The 22643-nt window shown below is 46.0% G+C and overlaps 2 protein-coding genes across 5 annotated transcripts; one reads left to right on the forward strand and one right to left on the reverse strand.

Annotated features, from left to right (window-relative positions):
* The first annotated feature begins 41 nt into the window (after positions 1–41).
* LOC100117103 (DNA repair protein complementing XP-A cells homolog) lies at positions 42–1992 on the forward strand. Its single transcript, XM_001601387.6, has 4 exons — positions 42–331; positions 453–564; positions 638–762; positions 837–1992. The coding sequence occupies exons 1-4, from the start codon at positions 189–191 to the stop codon at positions 1273–1275; spliced, it is 819 nt and encodes a 272-aa protein (XP_001601437.1). The 5' UTR covers positions 42–188; the 3' UTR covers positions 1276–1992.
* Positions 1273–22554, reverse strand: LOC100117068 (3-hydroxy-3-methylglutaryl-coenzyme A reductase). 4 transcript variants are annotated; one of them, XM_008206581.4, is made up of 12 exons: positions 22083–22542; positions 12730–12858; positions 8373–8626; positions 7986–8097; positions 6857–6944; positions 6478–6775; positions 5712–5848; positions 4130–4721; positions 3665–4055; positions 3031–3569; positions 2620–2933; positions 1273–2551 (listed from the first exon to the last, which is right to left on the reverse strand). In XM_008206581.4, the coding sequence occupies exons 3-12, from the start codon at positions 8565–8567 to the stop codon at positions 2413–2415; spliced, it is 2805 nt and encodes a 934-aa protein (XP_008204803.1). In that variant the 5' UTR covers positions 8568–8626; positions 12730–12858; positions 22083–22542; the 3' UTR covers positions 1273–2412. The 4 variants fall into 4 exon arrangements, with proteins under 4 accessions (XP_008204803.1, XP_008204801.1, XP_008204800.1 ...); XM_008206579.4 differs by having other exon boundaries at positions 8373–8604; positions 22083–22541; XM_008206578.4 differs by lacking the exon at positions 12730–12858 and having other exon boundaries at positions 8373–8604; positions 22083–22554.
* Between the last annotated feature and the right edge of the window lie 89 nt (positions 22555–22643).

The raw sequence follows: 22643 nt of genomic DNA on the forward strand, positions 1-22643 counted from the left end.
CTTTACCGACAGAGTGTTTACTTCGAAAATTCTGTTATACCTGTATCTCATTTACAGGTTATAAGTTCAGTTGGCGCAAAACTGTCGCATTCTCGGTTTACTCTTCTGCACCCTGCATGCAAAAATCGCTTGATCAAGAAAATACTAAATTAAAATAGTTATTTCAACATTAATTAATTGCTGAAAAAATGGCTACGGAAACCGAAAATATCGTAGACGCTTCGAACGAGGATGTAAACAATGATGGGATTCGTGAACGAATGGCAAGAAACAGAGAAAGAGCTTTGTTATTGAGAAAGGCCAAAATTGTTGCGCATCCTTATGCCAAGAGGTACATATTATAGTTGCGGTATCGCAACGTTGTGCTATTACCTATGATCCGAGGTTATAAATTATTCCATGCAACTGCACCGCTATTACATTAAATGCAGCTGAATATTTACATTTTCCAGCGACAATGAAAATGGTGTTCGAGGCAAAGTTATCAAGGTTCAAGGACAGAAAGTTGTCGATAGCGGAGCTGGTTTCCTTATCGAAGAAGATGATGCTCTCGAAGCTGCTATGGTAATAAACTTGCTTTACTCTTATTCATTCTTTTTAAATATGAACATATTGCATTGTATCTGTTAATTTTTAGTGCACCATTGCCGCAGATCCAGCACCGATAATCAGTAAACTTCCAGTATGCCAGGAGTGCTCCAAGGAATTCAAGGATTCATACCTTCTACAAAAGTTTGAATACTTAGCATGCGATGACTGCAGGTTACTATTTCTTTGTTATGCTATGTGTTCTTAATACGTTAGAGTTATGATTAAAAGTTGAAATCCTGTTTCAGGGACAACGATGGAAAACACTCTCTGATAACCAGGACAGAAGCCAAACAAGAATATCTCTTGAAGGACTGCGATCTGGATAAAAGAGAGCCAGCACTTAAATACGTATTACGTAAGAATCCTCACAATGTACATTGGGGTGAGATGAAACTTTACCTTCAAATTCAAATAGAGGTAAGAGCTCTTGAAGTTTGGGGAAGTGAAGAGAACCTGCTGGAGGAACGCGAGAAACGCGAAGTGAAGCGCCAAGAAACCAAAATAAAGAAGTTTAACAAAAAGGTAAAAAAGCTTAGAATGGAAGTGAGGAGTTCACTCTATGACAAAACACAAAAAGCTTCTCATACCCATCAGTTTGGCGAGGATACTTATAACGAAGATGATGATAATTATACGCATGCATGCACGATATGTGGGTTTGAAGAGACTTATGAAAAAATGTAAAATTAGCATTTATTTTTGTAAATTAATTATTTAATTTCATTATTTTGTTACGTAAATTTTTCAGTATGCCAGAAACCTCATACGCATGTTAAAGAATAGTGTATTATAAGACTTTTTTATACTTAAATTATAGAACATAACAAAATTCCGCCTTTTTTTAAACCTTTTAACTAGTAATGCGCAATTAATAATTTATTAACTCTAGAATAAAAATGTTTGCGCAGATTTTAGGCAACCGAAACTACGAATCGCATCGCGTTTCGATTTGAACGCTTAACATGTATTTTACTCGTTTCGTTTCATCGAAACCATTAACAGTAGATTACATATACATAGTTTTTATTTTTATAAATCTAAACGCTCGTTGCACTTTAACTTTCGCGAACATTGCACTGATATCGATTCTTAACTACACACACTTTCAAGCAGTTGTATACAAAGAATTCGTCGAGTCGAAAGAAATGGCAAGTCTACGAAATTCTGCTGCGAAAATTCAGATCATTTATTCTAATAGGCAAACGTGTATAATGACGCTCTGTTCGGATAATTTGATAGTAATTTATGTAAGAACAAATCGCATCGCTGCCATTGGCAGCAGACATGTACACTCCTAAAATTAAATTACGCATCTGATTATCAACTAATTTGTAAATAATAAATACGATAGTTCACTAAGCTAATTACTAATTACAAGATAATTGGCAATAGAATAAGTAATTCGAATGCTTTTAAGAGTGCTCATGATTGAATAATTGATTATTTTCTCCTATCTAATACTTCTTTGACAGCATTGAGAAAAAAAAACAACAACTCTGCAAGATACATAAAAATGTCAGACTTTGGCGACACCTGCTTATTCCATATCATTTCTTTACATTATTTTTACATCAATAGCATAAAAAATCACGTCTGCTCATCAAACTTTCACACTTCTATCAAAAAAGAAACATACGAGCTGGAAGACTTGTGCTTCGAAACCAAGTACTTTGTCCTTTTTTTTTTTATCGTTATTATTATCATTATTCGAGTTAATCGAAAAGTCTTTAATCTTCATTGATTCGTTCTCGTTAGCGATCGGCGAGCGGATCACTAATAATGGCAATCACAAAAAAAACACAGAAACGTGCTCAACTATCGCTACGAGCCATGTTTGGCATTTGTACAGACTGATGACGATTGCATAGCAGGCAGAACGCTTGGCACGGTCAGATTCACTCCCAGCTCCCTTTTTGGCATTGTCGACGAGCTTATCGAACTACTCACTGCGGTCGACGATCTGCAAAGAGAATTTGTGAATTAAGATGGCTGTTCGTCCGTAATTATCATTACAATAATCGAACGTACCTGTTGTGCCTGAGATGACTCTTAACTAAGTGTCCGGCCGTCAGAGCAGCCATGAGGGAGAGCTCGCCGGCGAGAACGGTCGCGCAGACGATCCTCGCCAATTTGTTGGCGTTACGTCCAGGGTCCTCGGCGTTTGCCCCCCTGACGCCGAGCATAGCCAGGCAAGCTCCCTGTGCCGGAAGACCCGTGCCACCGCCGACGGTACCGATCTCGATGCTGGGCATCGTGCACGACACGTACAGGTCGTTGCCGTCTGGACCCCAGGGTTCCATCAAGGTCATGCAGTTACTGCTACCGACGTTCTGTGCTGGGTCCTGAAAATCAGAGTTTACAGAACATTGTTTACAGAACCATCCATAGCCCTGGCGCTGCTTGTACGGGGGATCGGGAAATCGAGAAGGAAGAACCAACCTGGCCCGTTGCGATGTATATGGCTGTGACGATGTTGGCGGCGTGCGCGTTGAAGCCACCTATGCTACCCGCTACGGCGGAGCCGATCATGTTTTTGCATATGTTGACGTCGACCAGTGCGTGCGTGGTGGTCTTGAGTATCGAGGAGACGATCTCCGCGGGAATGATGGCCTCGCAGACCACGCTCTTGCCGCGACCCTCGATCCAGTTGACCGCAGCGGGCTTCTTGTCCGTGCAGACGTTGCCACTCAGCGAGAGGATTTCCATGTCGGTGAACGTCTCCTGCACCGTGTGCAGCGACTTCTCGGTACCCTTCGACAGCATGTTCATGCCCATGGCGTCGCCGGTCTTGGCCACGAATCGGATAAACAGATGTCGGCCCGCTATGTGTACCTGGATTCTGGTCAAGCGGGCGAATCGACTGGTCTCGTCGAAGCTGCTCTTCATCTTCTCGAAGTTTTCCGGCGTCTGCATCCACGTCATGGCTTCGCTGGCGCGAGTGATGCTGGGGAAGCGCACCACCGGTCCTCTCGTCATGCCTGTCGACAAACCCACCAAAACGCGCCGAGATGAGCAGAGACGACTTTCCTTGACTTTCGTTGAGTCAACGTTGAAACAACGGACGACCACTTACCATCGGCGACGACTCTGCTTGTGACACCGCCACAGCCCGTCAGGGCGCGGCTTCCTCTGTTGGTCGAAGCGACGAGGCAGCCCTCCGTCGTGGCCATGGGCACGTGTATGAGCTCCCCGTCAACCTTGAGCGGGCCGGCGATGCCCACCGGCACGGGCACGTAGCCGACGACGTTCTCGCAACAGGAGCCCAGCACCTTGCTGTAGTCGTAGTTGCGGTAGGGCAGCTCCTGCAGGTTGTCGCTGAACTTGCCGTAGTCGCCGAGGATCGCTCGCCGGATTCCAACTCCGCGCTCCATGTCGCCCACGGCCTTCTCCAGCTGGTACGCCTGGATGTGCTTGTGCTTGACGAGCTGGATGACCTCCTGGTCCGTCAGCGCGTTGGCTCCCAGCTGCAATCGAGGACGTTACAGACAACTGCTATCTCGGATATTTAAAATGCAAAATACGCCGGAGCAAAACTGACCTCCGATCGGTAAATGGAAGCGCACTCCTCGAGGCTCCTGGACGTCTCCGGCTTGGGGCAGTCGAGCGCCTCGCTGCTGGACGAGCTGGGCTTCTGCTCGAGCATCAGCTTGTCCTCCGTCTGGACCTCCTTGTCGACGAGCTGGAGCTCGGGATCGGCCGAGCCGACCTCGATCCAGTCAGCCTCGCCGGCCATACCCGAGAGCGGGAAGACCGTCGAGTGCCTGCCCTCGGCTCCCAAGCCCGACATGGCCGAGGCGAATCTCTGGCGGAGCTTGCTCTCCATGTCCGCGCCGCTGACGCCGTCCTCGCAGACGCTGCGCCTCGTGAGCTGCTCCTCGTCCTCGGCGAAGCGCAGCTGGCGCACTATCTCGCCCCGGTCCTCGAAGAAGATGAACTTGATGGCCAGAGCCAGCAGCAGGATCAGGATGACTATGTTGTCCGCGCTAACCGACAGCCAGTTCATGAGATAGCCCTTGAGATCGGGCGGCGCCTCGGTCTTGTTGCGATTGGTCAGCAGGATGCTCGGGCTGACGGTCGACACGCTCTCGTCTATCGTCTCCTCGGCGTCCTCATTGCGGAACGGCCAGCGGCTGGAAAATCGCTCGGGTCAGAATCCGCTCGATTCTCGATTTTCGACACATCGGAATCCCGCCAAGAAGACCGACTCTCCTTAGAGCCGCGACTCGGATGATGATGGGACGGTTTCCGAGCGCGGACGACTTATCTCTGGCGCTCCGCGGCTTTCCGAAAGCTCCTAACCGCGCGGCTATTTTCGTGAACCGCGCGCTCGGCCCATTCATCCCGGGGCTCTTTTCACGGGCGCGCGGAGATCGCGGCCCGATAGTTCGCTTTCAGCCGCTTCCTCGAAGAGCCATTCAATGCGCGACCCTGACTCCGTCAACCTCCCCGTCCGCGACAATAGCCGGGAATACGCTTGCCTCCTGGGTCAGAGATGGGCCCGGGCCGATACGAGAAAATTCACGCGTCACTCACAATATCCTTACTGCGAGTACTTGCGCTGTATACAATGAACGGTAGTCGCGCGGGAAGAGAGCGGATTTCATCACCGCGTGCGCGCGCGCGCGCGCGCATAATGTCCGGAGGCCTCCTTTTTCGCCTTTCGCAAGTGTGTCGTAATGAAATTAGGATAATAGCGATCTCTCGCGAGAGCAGCTCGCCTAAACCGGTTGCCGCTCGGCTATCTCTAGCCCTGCTTTGCTCTGCTGCAAGAGAGGCCTTGGCGGCTCTCTCTCTCTTGCAAGCGCATTCTGCTCTTTGTTTATCTATGGGTTATTACCGCTAACGACCGGCTCTAGGTCTAACGCACGCGTTTTTCCTTCTCTCTCTCTCTCTCTCGCCGGCCTAATCAAGAACACAGGGTGTGTCGAAAGCGCCGACGTGTACAGGCGAGCATCGACACTCGTCGGAAAGCATAGAGTCGAATTACGAATCGATTGAAATTCAGCGCGGGACCAGAGAGCGAGCGTTCGATCACGTACACGTGCGTTTCCCAATAAACAGGAGCGAGGCACGTGTGCGATATCGATTACTTATATCCATATGTATATATATATATTTACCTGTGCGCGTGGACGACGAAGAGGCCGGCGATCATAATGAGCTTGAGCCGCTCGACCACCGGATTCGGCTTCTGGTCTTCCTCGTTAAGCAGGCCCGCGTGCGTCATCGGGAACTTGTCGTTGCTGCTGCGCGAGAGCTGTGTGCAAAGGCAAAACGCACTCGTTAATTTCATAAACATATGTGTATACCTATATACACGCATATCCTGCGCGAGCGCGCGTCATTACGCGAAGCGCTGATGTGTGTACGGAGAGCAGTGTCAAGTTCGGCGGGCTCGCGAGCCGCGAGAGAGAAATAACTTTCTCCACGCGCGCGGATATTTCGTTTCGTTATATTCACGCGGAGGTGAGTTACGTCAACGAGTCGCTTATGATACAGGTTTACGCCGATGTTACGTCGCCGCGAGAATCGGCCAGTTTCTTTCCCGCTTTAAAATACCAGGCGATTTCTGCGAGCTCTCCCTGCTGCGCACCTGCCCCGAAAAATCACCCGACCTCAACCCACATATCCCATTATATATATATATATATATATATATATTTTTTTTACGGTATACATAAAATGCGAACGAAAAAGAAAACATCGCGTCGCGTCCTTCCAAGGGCGTCCATCATCAGCAGCAGCAGCAGCAGCAGGAGCGTGTCAGTAGGCCGATAATTCCAGCCTCGTCACGCCGCTGCTTTCGACACTTTTATACGCACTCGACCGACACTCTGAAATTCGAAAACGCGTTTCAAAGATTTCTAAGACGACAAAAGCGCTCACCTCGAGTACGAGAGAAAGGCAAGCTGGATAGAACGTCATGAAGACGACGTAGTTGACGACGACTCCGAGGCAAGCGTAACCGCAGAGTATCTCCAGTCGCCTAACGCCCGAGAGCGAGCCGATCCCTATGAGCAGGACCTCGACGAGGGTGTCCAGGGTGACCGATGGTCCGAGGAGCCTCATACCACGGGCTATGTTGGCGCGCACTTCGTCCTGATTCTTCGAGTTCAGAGCCAGCTGCGCCAGGATCCCAGCCTTGTTCAGATCGATCACCAGCAGGAAGAAGAACAGGGCGTCTCTGGAAGGATTTTAAATGTTTTCCTGCGTTAAACGCGTTGTTCTAATTCTCCCCCCAAGACGTTGTATCGTAAATACTCACTTCAAGTCGGAAATGTCGCTGCGGCCGTAGTTGAGCACGCTCGAGGTGAAGATGATGCTCGAGAACATGGTGAAGAGACCCGCGATTCCTGGAACGGCAGCAAAAACAACATCGCATTAGCGCGCATCCTCGTAATTTTCACAAACCATTGTCTCTCCTAATAGCGCTAACCAGTGCGACGCGAGTTTGTCGCAAAAAAATCGAAGCGATATATACTCTCATCGTAGAAAGCGCTTTCGATTGTTTCTCCGATCGCGCGCAATTACAAATCTCCACTATCTCCGCGCGGCGTCGAAAGCACCGCCGCAGATATATATATATATAAAAGTTGCGGTCCGCGGAGAGCGCGTATAATTCGGTAATCGGCGATATAACGGCGGCGGCTTCGAATAAGAAATGCAGCGTGCGAGCGGCGTATCGCTTTCTATGCTCGCGCCGGGACTTTCACTGCTTTCTTCTTTCCTCGCATTCTTGCCGCCGGCGACGACGACGACGAGCGACTCTCTGTGTGCGTGCACTTAGGAATATATATACTATATAGCCGTTGGCCTTTAGCGCATTCAAGGTGAACATACTCGCGAGGCTGCTGTTATATCCGTAATCAGTGTATAATGTACACGCGAGAGCTGTCGTGTCTTCTCTCTTTAATTTCTTCATTTTCGCGAAACTTTGACGATTTATGATTCCTGTAATTTCGCCTCATCGTACGGCGATTTCTATCCGATGGAAATTGGAAGCCCCGATTTTCCCCCGTGCGGAAAATGTAAGAGAGACATTGCGCCGTGCGATTTCTATAGGCTACCTGCGGAGAGCTGTATGTATTTAAAATATCCTTTCCGAGAAAACAGCAGCACTGCGCGCGTTGCGAAACTGGAGATTAACTTATCCATTGATTATAACCGAGAGCTGTATAAGCGGCTATCCCATTTGACGAAATTTCTAATGTCTGCATACCCGCGAGGCGCGGATAAATAGGCCGATCGACCTTGGAAACGAGCGCGACGTCGTCGTTCAAAGGCGCTTTATTTTTTCTCTATACCTTTTTGTTGCTCGAAACGCATAATACAATTTATACACGCGAACGAGTTTAGAAAAGAGAGATAAAAGTTATTTTCGAGCCGGTACTCACCCAAAATATACTTGGATCCGAGGTTCTGGAGATTGCGGAACTGGTGATAACTGAAAAGAATGGCCAAGCAACGAATCATTGTCATCAGAATGACGTCCGCGGCATTCAAGTCCTAGAAATGAGAAGAATACATTAAATAAACATAAGAGCGCGCGGAGAGCCTTTCTTCGAGCCTTGCGCATATTCAACGACTGTATATGTCCTATAAGTATATACACATTCATTCAGAATTTCGAGTTTGCTCTTCGCGCACAAGCTTCGTCATCGTGTGCTCGCCGCCGTACTAAGTGAATCTAATGATCCCTCGAAACTGTCCATTGTTTTTTGCAAATATAAGCCCGTAACAATAGCGCATGAATACTATTCCATATGCATTGTGTATCTTACGTCGGAGGCGCATCGTCCGTGGTAGCAGTGTCCGGTGGTGGAGACGGGCAGACTACCGTCCCGGACAGTGGCAGGACCACCAGTGGCAGTTTCCATGTTGAGCATACAGGCCGTCAGGGTGAACGTCGTGACGATCACCTCGAGCGGATGGCCGGCGCAGAACCGGCCGTGTAACTCGAAAATGTGCTGCAGCATCTTCGCTCCCCTCTCTTTCGGTGCCTTATTGTCAAACCTGCGAACACAGACGGAGCGACCTTTTTTTCGTTAAATTGCCTTTTTTTTTTTTCGATCAACTCGACGTCGTATACCCTTATCGGCTCTGTCAGAATTCTCGAGAGGAGAAAGTATGTGTACATTTTATATATTTTATAATAACCGGTGCGGCGCGGGAAAAAGAAGGCAGTGCTCTTACGCAAGGATTATTAAACTTTCCAGCGGAGGGAACATGTTGCTCGTTTATCCGGATAATCGGAAGGGGCGTGAACGATCGGGCGTTCAATGAGGCGCCAATCGATGCGACATCGACACGCACCCTCGAGAGAGCGAGTCGCGCTATATGCAAGTTGATCGCTGCTATTATTTAACGAAACTGGCGAATACACTATCTGCTCCGGGCTATTTATACGAACGCCACACGGTGTAAAAAAAAATTTGTTTTTGTATTAAAACCTAATATCTGACGATTGAGAGAACGGAATTGGAATTTGGTTAGAGTATAGTTTGAGCTATGTGGAATAAGAGAAAAATATTCGGAAGGCCCACAATCGAGAAAAGTCTTGGCTTTTTTTTTGACAAACAATTAAGTGGATTCTCTTGAAAACTGAAAAAGCTAAGACAACTTTTCTCGATAGATTGTGTTACAAAAAATATTATAAATATTAAAGCAGGCCAAGATTTTGTCGCTAAAATCGCTAAATGGGCCTATTTTCCTTGAATTTTGGGTCCCCCGAAAACTATTGTGGGCCTTCCAAATATTTTGCTCTTATTCCGCATAACTCAAACTATACTCTAACTAAATTTCATCCGATTTTGTTGACACAATCGTGAGAATTTTTTTCACATTGTGCGCCGCGTGGAAAAAAACGCAGCCGCGCTCAGTGTGCGACTTATTGACGAACGCAATTTTTTTAATTTTATACCACGATTCTTTCAAATCCAACACCGTAAATACACATCGTCGATGCAAACACGGAAGTTCTCCGATTTTATTTATAGAGGCTTTGCCATTAAAAATAGTCCATGCCGTACAATGATTCGAGGCGAAATTTGAAATTCAAATCATCGCACTTTGAATACATTGATCCGGAATCCTTAGCACGTGATAAAAACGTGTGTTTTCCTGAAATTCCCCAAATTTCCACTAGGGATAACACGTGTGCGGAATTTTTGAGGATAAAAATTATTGTTTGCATGAGTAGGATAATGTACAGGAATTCGGCGCGTTGTTTTTTATTGACATGTATATGGCCATTCGTTACGCCTCATGTATGTATATAAGTATTACGGTAAAACAATAGTCATATCGATCAATCAATACATCTCGTATATGGCGATGACTCTCTGCTTTCAATATCGAAATTCACACGCATAATTGACCAAGAATCTGGCAATGAAAATGTTCGGCTCTACCTGCAAGCTACAGGAAGTGAAAGAATACCATTACATTAAACAAAATAAGCTTTTATTTAGTTAACGAAAGCGGAGAGGTATAGTGCGTCAGAGTATACCAACTATGCCTTAAATCCTTGAGAATCTTAATTAAAAGGTCTACTGTAGCTTATAAAAATACCACCCTTCGCGATCTCGATCCTTATTGTAAGCATGACTAAGCACATTTCGGTTTCAGTCCATCACTGTTGGGGATAAAACGAACCGAGAGGCAGGAACAGAGAATAAAATGTGCAGGAGTAGATAATATAAACTTATTTGCACTGTATCTCGATGGCAAAAAATTCGTGGGATCACCAAAAAAATCAACATTATTATAATACTATTAGGCGCATTACAGCGATAACTAACAGTTGTGCTACCTCCGAAACGCATTTGAAGCGATCCATTACGCAAGCAAAGATTTAATGAAATTTCATTCGAGAAAGTTTTGTAAGTAATGTTCGCGTATTTTCGCCAACTAGTTTTACTCCGCTACGTAATTCCCGGCGCGATCTATCAACTCGGGAAAAAGTACGCGCCATTAGCCGAATTAAAGATCAAGCCCGACTATATTGCTTTTCTCATAAACTAACCCGATCGATGTTGTTCATCTATCCCTGGCTTTATTGTTCTAACATTCGCGAGGAGTTTATCCAGCGTCCATCGTCGGATCTAAATTCGCGAAGGAAAAATCAACACTTCTCTCGCTTATATATCCGAACGATAAATAATTCCAGCTAACTGTTTTTCCTCCCGATGAGCCATGAGACCGGCGCAAGTGCCTCGATCGTATTTTCGCTCTTTGATCGATCTTCTGCTTTCTTGTGTATACCCAAGGCTCACACGGAGAGGATTTCTTTTGAACTTGAGCCGCGCGTACGCGGCCAAGAGCACGCACGCGCACACTGGATATTGGTAAAGAGGCGCGAGGATACGATTTTGGCCGATGTTTCAGCGAAAGGCGGCGTAAAACTGGATTTCCAGGAAAGTGACGCAACGAGTCCAGATTAATGATACGAACGCGAGTCCGCGCGCGCGCCAATATGCAGCAACGTAATCAATTAAAAGCTTGCGCGCGTGTGTGTACAGAAGCGTGGCGATGCCGAATTTTTATCGATCTAAGCTTCGCCGAGATTCTATCTCCGTCTTCTTTTTTTATCGACTATACGGCTCGCGTGACCGGAGGAGGATTACTTAATCGGCAAGTAACATTTTGAAGGAGAAGACCGGGCGCTATTGGCATCTAAATACTTTCTAGATTTTATTCGCAATATAAAAGAAGTGTTTCGAAGTCCTGCGATGTTGGGTAATGTATAGCATAGGAATTTATCCTAGTTTATAATCGTTGCGCGTATTAATTATCGATTCGGAATTTCAGTATAATCGGCATATCGCGCGATATCCATCAAATTTTTTGAGCAAATAATGCGTGATTTACTGCGTTGTTGAAAGCACGAATTTGTTATATACGGTATACAAGCTCATTTTGAAGATACGTTAATTACATAACTGCGAGAGATCGATCGTACCGATAAAAATGTACACGCGCGTGAATGGCAGCTTTTTTAAGAGGTACAATGAACCTATTTGAACGTCGTCGCTGGTGTCAAAACTTTATGGCTCCATTCAGAGTGATCGAGTGTATATAATATGCCGTGTCTACCAAGCCGTACACTACTGATTCACATGTAAATTTTAATAGGTCTCTCGACTTTTTCTCTCGATTTCTCAACTCGCCGAGCCGACAATTTCCCAATCTGACTCTGAAAATCCGTAAAAGTAGATATATGCTAATGAGAATCGCGTTACTAGCACGTGCTCCTGCAGCGTGGTCCTAAACTCGACTGCATCGAAAATCTATGCGTTCCCATTTTTTCCTCTCTCGCTACCAAAAATAATCACGAGAGAGAATCTTCGTTTCACTCGCGTAAACAGCATTTGCATTTAATAATAGGCTTATCCCGAATCACGTGTAAATAGCGAAATTGTATAGCGCTCGCCTTAGAAAGTATACATAATAAGCCGCTGATGTATACAGTTATACACACCTTTCGTATTTAAATTCTCTAAGCACCTTGCGCGCGTAGCCTTTTAATAAAACAAACACACGGCGTGTCTCGAGAGAAAAATCGCAGGAATAGGAGATTAGATAAAAATAAAAAAATATATATGTGTATCGCACCGGTGTATCTGCACAATGTTACAAGCACACAGCTGAAAGTACAAGCTCATGAGCATATATACTAAAAAAGCTTTCTCCTCGCGTGCCCGCGAGAAAGCAAAAACTCGCGGGTAAATTGATTGCTTCGCGATAAAGCGCAATCAGCTCCTTAATACATATTCATCCGCATACATCGCAAGCGGCTTGTTAAAGCAAATCCGAGAGAAGCGTTTACGATATCTCTTCTCACTGACACATCGTGACTGCACACTTGACTTTGAAAAAAGCGGCTGGTTCCCATAGCCTATATATCTAATCTGTCGTATGCACCAGAGTGCATCTCACCCCTTACCCGCATATACTATACTGATACTATACTATACTACTATCGTCGCATGCATCGGCCGCTTATCTATTTATTTATTTAATATTAAACGGGCCAGAAGACCCTTTACAAGATTAATACAGAATTAAAATACGATTGACGAACATTTTTTTCTATCTCTAGCGCTCGACTTCTTTCTCAACGAAGCATACAAGACATACCTCTTATGTAAATGCCAGTCCAAATATATCCATTCGAGTCTCGACGAATAAATCAGGCTGTACCTTCGGCCATCGGCTTCATGTTCGACGATTCCGTATCCGACACCCGCTGAACCGTCTTTCTCTCCACTTGTAGTTCAGAAAAAAAAAATAAATAAAAATTTGAATCAAACAACAATGTCCACTCTGTTTCGATAGCGATGCAAAACAAAGGCTGAGAGAGGCCAGAAGCGCGTATAACGGGTCGATGCGGCTAAAAAGTTCAAAGTCCGCGTGAGGCTTGTCGGGACAACGCAGTCTGCGTGTGCGTGTATTATAATGTGGCGCGTGGGTTACTGCACGCGACCGTGCGATTCGAGCGTCGCGCCGGGACTGAGTTGGACTTTCTTGCGCGCTCGCGGCTCCGCTCGCCGAGTCTCACTACTGTATACTGGCGAGCGCCCGCGCTGTAATCGCTTTTTAGACTATAGGGAGAGAGAGAGAGAGAGAGAGAGAGTCACGCATACCGGAAGATCCCGCAACGGGGGCCTTTCCGACGCGGCGCCGCTTCTCTCTTCTTCTGATGCTTCTTCGTCGGCACTCGCCTAAATGTTTTGGCCCTTGAACGCGCTTAACTCTTATGCTTGTTGTTTTTTCTTATTTTCGAAGCTTGCGCGGGTTTCAACGCCCGCGCGCGGTTATTGTACATGACGAATTGGACCTTCGGTGAATCGTTGCGCGGTATAAGAGACGCACTTGTTTTCTCGACGCGGAGTCTATTTTTTCTCTCTCGATATGCGAGCGAGCTCTATTCTGGATTGTCTTTTTTATATGCGAGAGATGAAGCGAGAATATATGTACGGCGTTTTGATGAATTATGCGCCTGACTCAGAAGGTCTGGATGTTTCTGTAAAACGCCCCCTGAAGCAAACACTCGCACAGAGTACTCAAATATTTCAGAAATACCGAATCGGTTCTCCGAAAATCGCACACGTAAAACGCGCGTCAAAGTTAACTTCTCCATCAAGTGTACACACAGCTGAAGAGAGAGAGACATTTAGCTTTAGATAATCGTTCATCGTTTCCGCGCGCGTGTCTCGTATTTGAAAAATATCCGAGTCCTCCGTTCCGTCACGTTTTCTCGAACCTCTATACCCGGTACATATATTTGACGAATGACCACATAACAAAGTTGTCGAGCAATTTTCGGAAAAGCCGCTTGTATAGTCAACACACAAATAGGTCGTGACGAGGAAACCGAAAAACTGTCTGTGCGCCATCTATCGCCGCCAGCCAGAGACACCAGGTATACCAGGTCTTTTTTCTCCGTATACTCGTACAGCAAAAGGGAATGAAGAAACGATAAAGGAGCGCGCGGCACAGGTACACAAATATATCATGCAGTTGCAGAGATGAGCGAGCTGCTACTGCGTCCTCTCTTAAATCCATTAGCGAGATAACGGCTAAATGTGTGTCAAAATCAGTCAATATAACAGAGTGAGAGAGAGATAGAGGGAGAACTGCCTGTTTACCAATCGTCCGCTCTCCCTGGCGATGCTCTCGTCGCGCGGAGTCCCTTTTTAACCGAGCCGACCTTGCTTCAAAAGCTGATAAATTTATTAGCATAAATTAACGCGTCTCCGATGTCGGCACACGCTATATCAACCGATGCGTGTGTGAGGTCGCAAACGAGCATCGGCATATTTACAGCAGCGAAAAATGGGCTCGAATGATACGGCGACGGTGAAAAAAGGACGATCATCCTCGCCACATACCACACACGAACTTACAGACATTCTGTAATATAGGCATAATATAGACACTGGCGAGCCCATATCCGATTGCTCAACTCGTCTCTCTCCTCTCTTTTTTTTTCCTCTTCTCCGTATCTTAATACACTGTTCATATACGCACACCTATACCGGAGGTGGTCGTTTCGACACCTGTCGTGTAGAGAGACCGCGATGAGCATCGCTCGGAGAAAATGCATGAATTATTACGCGAGCGTGCTACTGTGTTCCATTTTTAGTGCGACACTCCGCGTACACGACACTTTCGCGCGCTTACGCTTCTCTGCACTTTGGCGCGTTTTCGTAATAGCTGCAGGAGACAGTGCATATCGGCTCATTGTGCAACAGGTGCGTACGTTTGCGCGTCTATTTGTCGTCGTTTACCAGCTTCTGGATTACTGCACTTTTATCATCTCCCGATGCTAATGACACGAGTTTGTCGAGGAAATTATATAGAGATCTGTACCGTTAAGCGACGAGCCGAATTTGCATTATTGAAAAAATCGCTTCAATATGATATCGGATGTTTAATTTCCATATTTGTACTTCCTCGAACGGTATTATACGCCTAAAGGAAAAAAAAAACAATTTCTACGGAAGAATTCACACGATGCAGACGAACTTCTTTATTCCCTGACTTATCCCCAAGTGAAAGTCTGCATTGTGTATCTTCTCTGCGCTGTGTGAGAATAAGCATTTTATACCTGGTGTAGAAACGGGTTTTCATCGACATTCTTTTTTTTTTTACATAGGAAACACACTCTCATTTAAAAACGCCATCCCAGCCATAATAAGGCGAATTCCTGGATTTATGCGCTTTCGGAAAAAAAAGCTTCGCTATGCGTTTCACTGTATCAAAACTGGTTTTACGGTTTTCCCGCGTCTATTCAAATCAACCGTCGAACTATCAGCTATGCATACAGTTACATCCTCGTTCGTGCGCCAATTTTTCGGCGCGATTCAAAGCCAGCCGCGCACGACACTTTCCTCGAGTCTAGTCAAGAGAATGAGATTATATAAAAAAAAACGAGCACTAGACAAGAACGAGAGGCCATCAATCAGAGGCGGAACTATAATGCTCGCTCGCGATTCCTATACGCATGATCGTCGGGTTGACTGCACGATATTCAGGACTCTAATAAAGCGAAGGTCGCTGCTGCGCGTCGTTCTCTCTGTCCGGACAGTAGCGACGGGAAGGTCAAGGTCCTGCGACTGACTGCTGCTACTCTGCTCTTCTCTATTGCGCTCCTATATATATATATATATCCGCGAAGTCTGTGTATACCTATATAGACACGCTATACACGCGGACATAAAGTTTGTCAATTACGCTGAGCTATTTTACAAGCAAAATCGCCAATTACGTTGACGCAAGAGACTTTCATTGACTCCTTCTCTGATGAATCCTCAAGTTCACGAAAATAGTTCCATGAACTCACGGTCGATCGGCAAAGCTGTATATTAGCGCAGCAGCTGTCTATAAATCATTTTTGAAAAAACTGCGACGTTGTCACGCGTTGACGCGTACCTTTCAATAACGCCATCGATTATTACATACCCGCATCGCGTATTATAATATATATATGACCGGCGTCGTTATTACATACCAGCTTCTTTTTAAAGAGAACGTCTAACTTATAGCGCTGTCCATCAAACGGATGTTATGTAGTCAATTACTATCGCGGGAGAAAATATATATATATATATATATATATAAGTTGTAAAGTTTTTTGCTCGATCTTTCGCGCATTCCATGTACTACATTGGAGACTCGCGTGCAGCCGATGTGCTTTTTTTTTTCTCGATCCACCGCAGCAGACCTCCAATCGTCGCGCGGGCTGTTATTGTTATCGAGGAGTAAAAAGATGCGAGTCTGGCACACTGCGGCTGTCCGCGATGAGTATATGTAACTGGGCTGACCTATATTCGGGAACGTGGGTCGTCAACCTCTTTCTCTCTCTCTCTCTCTCTTGGAATGATCCGAAAAATCAGAATTCTAATGGACTGATTTATGGTCGGAGAAACGCTTTCTGATTGCTCTATAAACGAATAATTCATGCGGGCGTACACAGAGTCGGTCAACGAAACTCGATTTCGGCGTCGGAAGTACTGAGTCTAATAATACTCGCGCACCTATAAGTAACGCAATTCACATTTCACGCTCGCGTTAAAGAAAAAATAACAATCTTTTATATATAACGATATAAAATGACGGAAGCGAATTTTCGCGCGCGCGCGCGCGCATATGTATATAATGGCTCGCGTTGTACGCATTTCTGTCCCCGCATCAGAAGCGATTGCTATTCAAGCTCGACACAGACAACTTGCGGCGGCCAGTGCGTGCAATTACCAATGCGGAGCAGCAGTGCCTGTACGATCGGGTATGCGGGCTGCGTTACTTTCTCGTAATCGTCGCGCGGCTATGCACAATCGAGGGATATGCGTTCGGAGAAGAGCCGCTTTTGTGAGGCTGATATATATATATTCCACTGAGAGGCAAGCTGATCGCGCGAGTTTATGATTTTTAACGGCTTTCTCGGTGAAAATATGGCCCTCGACCGCGAGATCCTCGGAAAAGCGAACGTGGTTCGTCGAACAATGCGCGGCGCAGCTTCTTTGTTCGATTCGATAAATCGTATGTATTAGTGGGTTACGGAAGAGAAATATATCGATGATTTCAGGCGGCTATTGCCAAAATTGATACGTTTTATCTACGCGTCACTTCTGTCTCTCCGATACACATGTAATCCGCGGCAATTGGTAAAATTAATCGATCGGCGGCTATATACAATCGATACGAATCCCCGATGAATATTCGCTCTAAACTAATCAATTCGTGTAAGATACACACACACGCGCGCGCGCGCGCGATAACTATACAACCAAATCGCAAACAATACACCCTTGATAAACAATTTAACAGCTCGGACACGAAGTCCCTCGCGGCGCGCGGCCTCGAAGCTAGAGAAGAAAAAAAAAAATTTAAACTGCCACAACAGGACATTTGACATTCTCTCGCAACAGCTGCTGCTCGTTTTCGAAGGTATATAGACACAGCAATTTATTGAGATAACGAGGCGCCGCATAAAACGAAATCCCAGAGCGGGACGAGTCAAGGCGAGCGGCGCACGAGGAAAACGTGAATCCCTCTGACGATGATCGGCCGAGAGCCGAGATTATTACACTATATATATATATATATATACAACGGCGAGAGGCGCGGCTCTATATAGACTCGCCTCGCGGCGGACCTTGAAAGAGAAAGCTATACACGAGAGCGGAACATTCGCTGAACCTGTATCTCTCTTTGGGATGATACACTACGCGCTGTGCTGGCCTTGTCCGGATCGCACCGTGTAAGTATATACTCCGATTTCAAAAAGTCGCGCCGCCGCCTCTTATTATTAATACTCTCTCTCTCTTTTCCTCATTTTTTTATCCCCACGCCACCGCGTTTCTTAACTAGGGCCGAGAGGAATTTTCACGACACAAGCCATCACGGATTGTCATTATCGCGTCTGTATAGCCACTGCACTGAGCCGAGTATGTTAAGTGCTTCGTAGATAACGATACAAGGTGCCTGGGGCGATGCTTCAGTGTGTACCAACAACGCCTCTGTGCATCAGGGGGCTGCGGAGAACCAGTTTGCGAATCGGAGAAAAATCGAATGAATGCACACGCCTCTGCCAGATATAGACTTTTCTCTCACGGAGTGTATTATAATTATAGCTCGCTCGCGAGATTATTTAATTCGCCTCGGCGCAAGTTCTTGAACTCTGGAGGGAAAAGTCCTTGGCACGCGAAATTTTACTTTCTGCCACGGCGGCGGCGTCGCGCAACAGGCGAATATTCAGGTGAATGTCACACCTCTTAATTATTACCACGTCGAGCGGAGAAGATCATTCAGGAGTTTCGAAAAAAAAAACATTCCGTAGTAGGATCTAAATTTAGAAGGAAAAAAAAATGTCGTTTATACATGTGATCGTGTGATAATATTTCTATTAAGTTACCGCAATATCTGCCGACTGGGCGACGCCAGTCCGTCGGGGCTAATGATTCAGGAATTCATCGAGATACAAGCTCGGCGTATGATACATTCATCGAGACGTACTAAACTTACTGATCTATAGCGTATAGCCGCGCTGCACGGAAAGTCGGAAAAGAGCGCGATCGGTATCTCGGGGGAACGTGCGCCTATGCATAATAAAAAGGGAGCTCGCCGATGCGTGACGCGCGCGAAATAGCTCTCTCTCTCTCTCTCTCTTTCTCGGACTGATAGAGCGCACGCCCACGCGTGTTTTTCTCGCGCGCAGTTTTAACGGTCATCCGTGCATAAGTGGAAGCCGTCTTCGGTAAGCCCGAATTAATTCGGGGATTCCCGATGCTAGTTACTGTTATCCATTAACCTATAGGATATGCTGTAAGCACACGGTTGGGCAGAAAATCGTGAAAAAAAAAAAAAAAACATACGGGCGATTCGTCGAACGTGACTCATCGGGATAACAATGCTTTATACGCACGCGCTGCGAAAATATACGCGCGCGGAGATTCTTCTTTTGTCCTGGGACTCGAGAGCGCGGGTAATAAATTGAGGAAACGAATTAAAGATTTGATTACGCGTTGGATTTACACAGGGTTACATTGTTATAATAATAGAAAAGAAAAAGAGATTTCGCGCGTACCTCGATCTCTCGGATCTCGTAACGGAATAAATGAATCTTTGACGGCACGTGTAATGTTCCACAGCACAGCAGCATCGGCTGAGAAGGCGAATTTAAAACTATTATTATTCAAAGATCGTCGCCTGTCACTTGTGAACGCGCTCAACGTTTCGACACTCTCGTTAAGGGATTAACATCGTGACGGGCACTATTATGCGTAGACGCATACGTGATACCGGCTGATAAATTAAATATATGTTCAATGTTAGACACATACTCGAGAGTATGGCGGAAATCGCCGGCGAAAAACATTTCGGCTACGGCTGATTTACACTCGAAACTTTTGCGCGCACGTGTGTGCACTATTAATCGTCGGCCTTCAAGATAAGAGATGGTTTATACACAAAAATGAATTGAATCCCAGAAGATCACTATCCGGTCGCGAGCGCGACGATGACTTTCTGTGTGATGTAAACGCGTTAACGAGTCGAAATTAAAAATTAAACTTGATTTCAAGAGTTTTTCGCATTAGTCCATGACGCTTTTCTTAACAGGCGGAAGAAAACAACAAAGTCGTTTGTTGTGCTTTCCTTTCGCCGCCGCGATGGATCGATTCCAAGCGATACACGGCAGAACAAAAAAAAAAAAAAAAAAAAAAGAAAGTAACCGCACGTGATCTCAAGACTCGGAAACGATCGCCGCGACGTCGTTTCGTGTATACACAAGCGTCGAACAGACACGTGCGCGAAAATCGCACCGAAATCGAGAGTTACCCACAATTCCACTTTCACCCTCGATAATACGCGCGTGCGCGCGACGTTTTGTATAGCTGCTCTACGGCGCGAAAAATACGCGCATCGTTCTTTTTATTTTTTCCTTCGTTCGTCAATAATTGGGCGGAACAACAAAAGCGTTATTCCAAGAAAGCTCAATACGACGAATTGGGACAAAGAGCTTCTCGAAGTTGCAATAATAAAGACAAATAAAACGAGAGAGGTAGAGCCGCGGTTATTGAAAATCTCTTTGAAATATAAGTAAGGCGCGTACGCGAATACGGTCGCGTTATAAGTACACGCACCGCTACATAGCAATCACATTCGACCTTAGGTATAGACACACACACACACACACGCGCGCGCGCGCGCGTGTAATCACGCACCGTTACGATCATACACCAATAAAGCCAATAATTCGCACCTCGGCTACGAACGAGCACATGGAAAAGAGAGTGAGCGAAAGAGCATCGTTCCTCTCATATCTCCGCAACAAGCACCGCTACATATACTCGAATGTGTTCAGAGCGCGCGTCGAGTGGCTGCGGCCCTGGCCTCCTTCCGTCAACTTTCAAAGTTATGCGATTCATTCGCGCGCGCGCGCGCGCCTTACGATCATCGCAGCCGTTACTTATTGTATTAAAAAGACAAATCGTGATTAGGCCGAGAGAAAGAAAGAGAGAGAAAACGAAGCGCCGGCCGGCCTTCACCGATTCCACGCTCCGGTCATCTCACTCTCACTCGACGACGTCACGCTGTAGCCCCTTCGTCGTCCTTTTTAGCTGTCGTTGATCTCTCGCCGCGACTCTTAATTATATATACGAGCGCGAGGCGAACGCACTGCGCGAGCCGAAACCTTCCACTCTGCGATCGTGAAAATATTCATTCGGCTATATTCTGCTGCACTTGTATTATATACACTCGGCTGAACCAAGGTTACACAGTTGGCACGTGAACTTGTGTTTGCTACGAACGGGCCGATGACCGATAAGGTAGGCGTAGGTATTGTCCTTCTTGGTTAATTAGCTTGCGTGCGCCACTTTCAGAAAGACGATCGTCATCTAATAGTGCACGACTCTTTTTTTTTTAACATACGAAAGATCTCGATAACCGTCGCAAAAAAGCGTTGCCTCTCGTGTATACTGTAACGTCATTGTATAATTAAAGCTATATGGGATGATCGGTAAAAGCCAATTTTTAAATAACTTTTTCCGAGGAAAACATCGACGTTTTTTTCATTAACGACCATTATTGCAGTGTTCCAGTTTATTCAGAACAAAAACTTATTTATTACCGAGTTTATTCTATATCTCTCTGCGGATGGCGCAACAGTTGAAAATAATTAAAACCTGACACCTTTTGCGCTATTATTGCAATGAAAAGTGATTTATTTGCGCCGGTGGCATTGTACCATATTAGAGAAATTGCACGGCTTATGCAAACACTCGTTATGTAATCCGAACAATTTTTATTTGCCATTACGATAAAGAGCATTATTCGGTTTATTAAACTAAAATTACTTCATCTGTTATTACATTATTATTAGAGTTTTCAACAGTTTCGAGAATTCTCGCAACGTGTTCGCACTATTTCAAATTATTGCAGTATTTTGCTCGGGTATCGCATATAGTTTTCTTTCTCGAACAGTCGAATAAATTTCAGTAATTTAAACCCAATCCATTTTCCCGCGCTTTTCTGACCATCCCTCTTATCGGTTCTAACGAGCAACGAAGAACTACCCTGGTCAACCTGGCGTTTTTTTGGGTCACGAAACCAAGAGGGCAGCTATTATTGGTGAAATAATAGAAAAATCACGTAATGATGGAAGGAAAGCCGAGGCCTCGGGCGACTTCTCTACTCTTACATAAATCAATAACGTAGCCGGTAAACACGGAACTGCGAGAGAAGCATCGGAAGAGACTCCCAAAGAAACTCCGATTACTGGTTTTCCCCACCGAGAACGTCGCGAGTCTTCAGATTATCAAAACCTGCCTGTGCGTGTGTGTGTTATACGCACGAAGGCAATAAATTCGAGCATATATCCCCGAGAGCCATGACATAACCTCAAGCGGACCCCCCGATAGAGCGCGAAACTGAATAATGAGAGAAGAGCCGCAGACATGTGCGGGCAGTTGTAATTGCAGACTCACCTGAGAACGAAAGAAGAGCGAATCTCTGGCAGCGACGGCAGTAGGATGATGATACACACGGAGAAAGTGTCCGCGCTCGCGCGCGTTGTCTCAAGAGCAGAAGAAGAGTTCACGCTGCAGCTGACTGCGCCAGGGCATCCTATACATGGAAGCGTGCTCTGCACCGCCGAATATATTTCGTCTCACTGTTTTCCAGAGTATAAGCAGGCGTTTTCTCCTCAGTCTCCACGGGCGCGCTTTCGAAAAAAAGTCACATAACGCCCGCCACCACACAACCTCTCTCTCCTCTCCTCCCTTTTTGCCCGCTCCGCTCCCCCCCTCGTACGTATGGAACGCGACGTGTACGATGTTCTTTCAAAGAGAGGACTTTCACGCACTCCGCGACTGACAGAACTCGCTCGCGCTACTGCCTCGTGTTGCGAGAACCAGACTAATAATGCCTGCGGTCACGTCTATACAGTCCACAACGACCGGGCTTTTCATGCTCTCCCTTTTCCGCTATTGGTCGCTTCCGCCCGAAACCCGGCCAATTGCGGGAAAGCTACGTTTGTGGACACCGCT

This window comes from Nasonia vitripennis, chromosome 2 (genome assembly GCF_009193385.2).
Source record: "Nasonia vitripennis strain AsymCx chromosome 2, Nvit_psr_1.1, whole genome shotgun sequence".
In the NCBI taxonomy this organism is placed as follows: domain Eukaryota; kingdom Metazoa; phylum Arthropoda; class Insecta; order Hymenoptera; family Pteromalidae; genus Nasonia; species Nasonia vitripennis.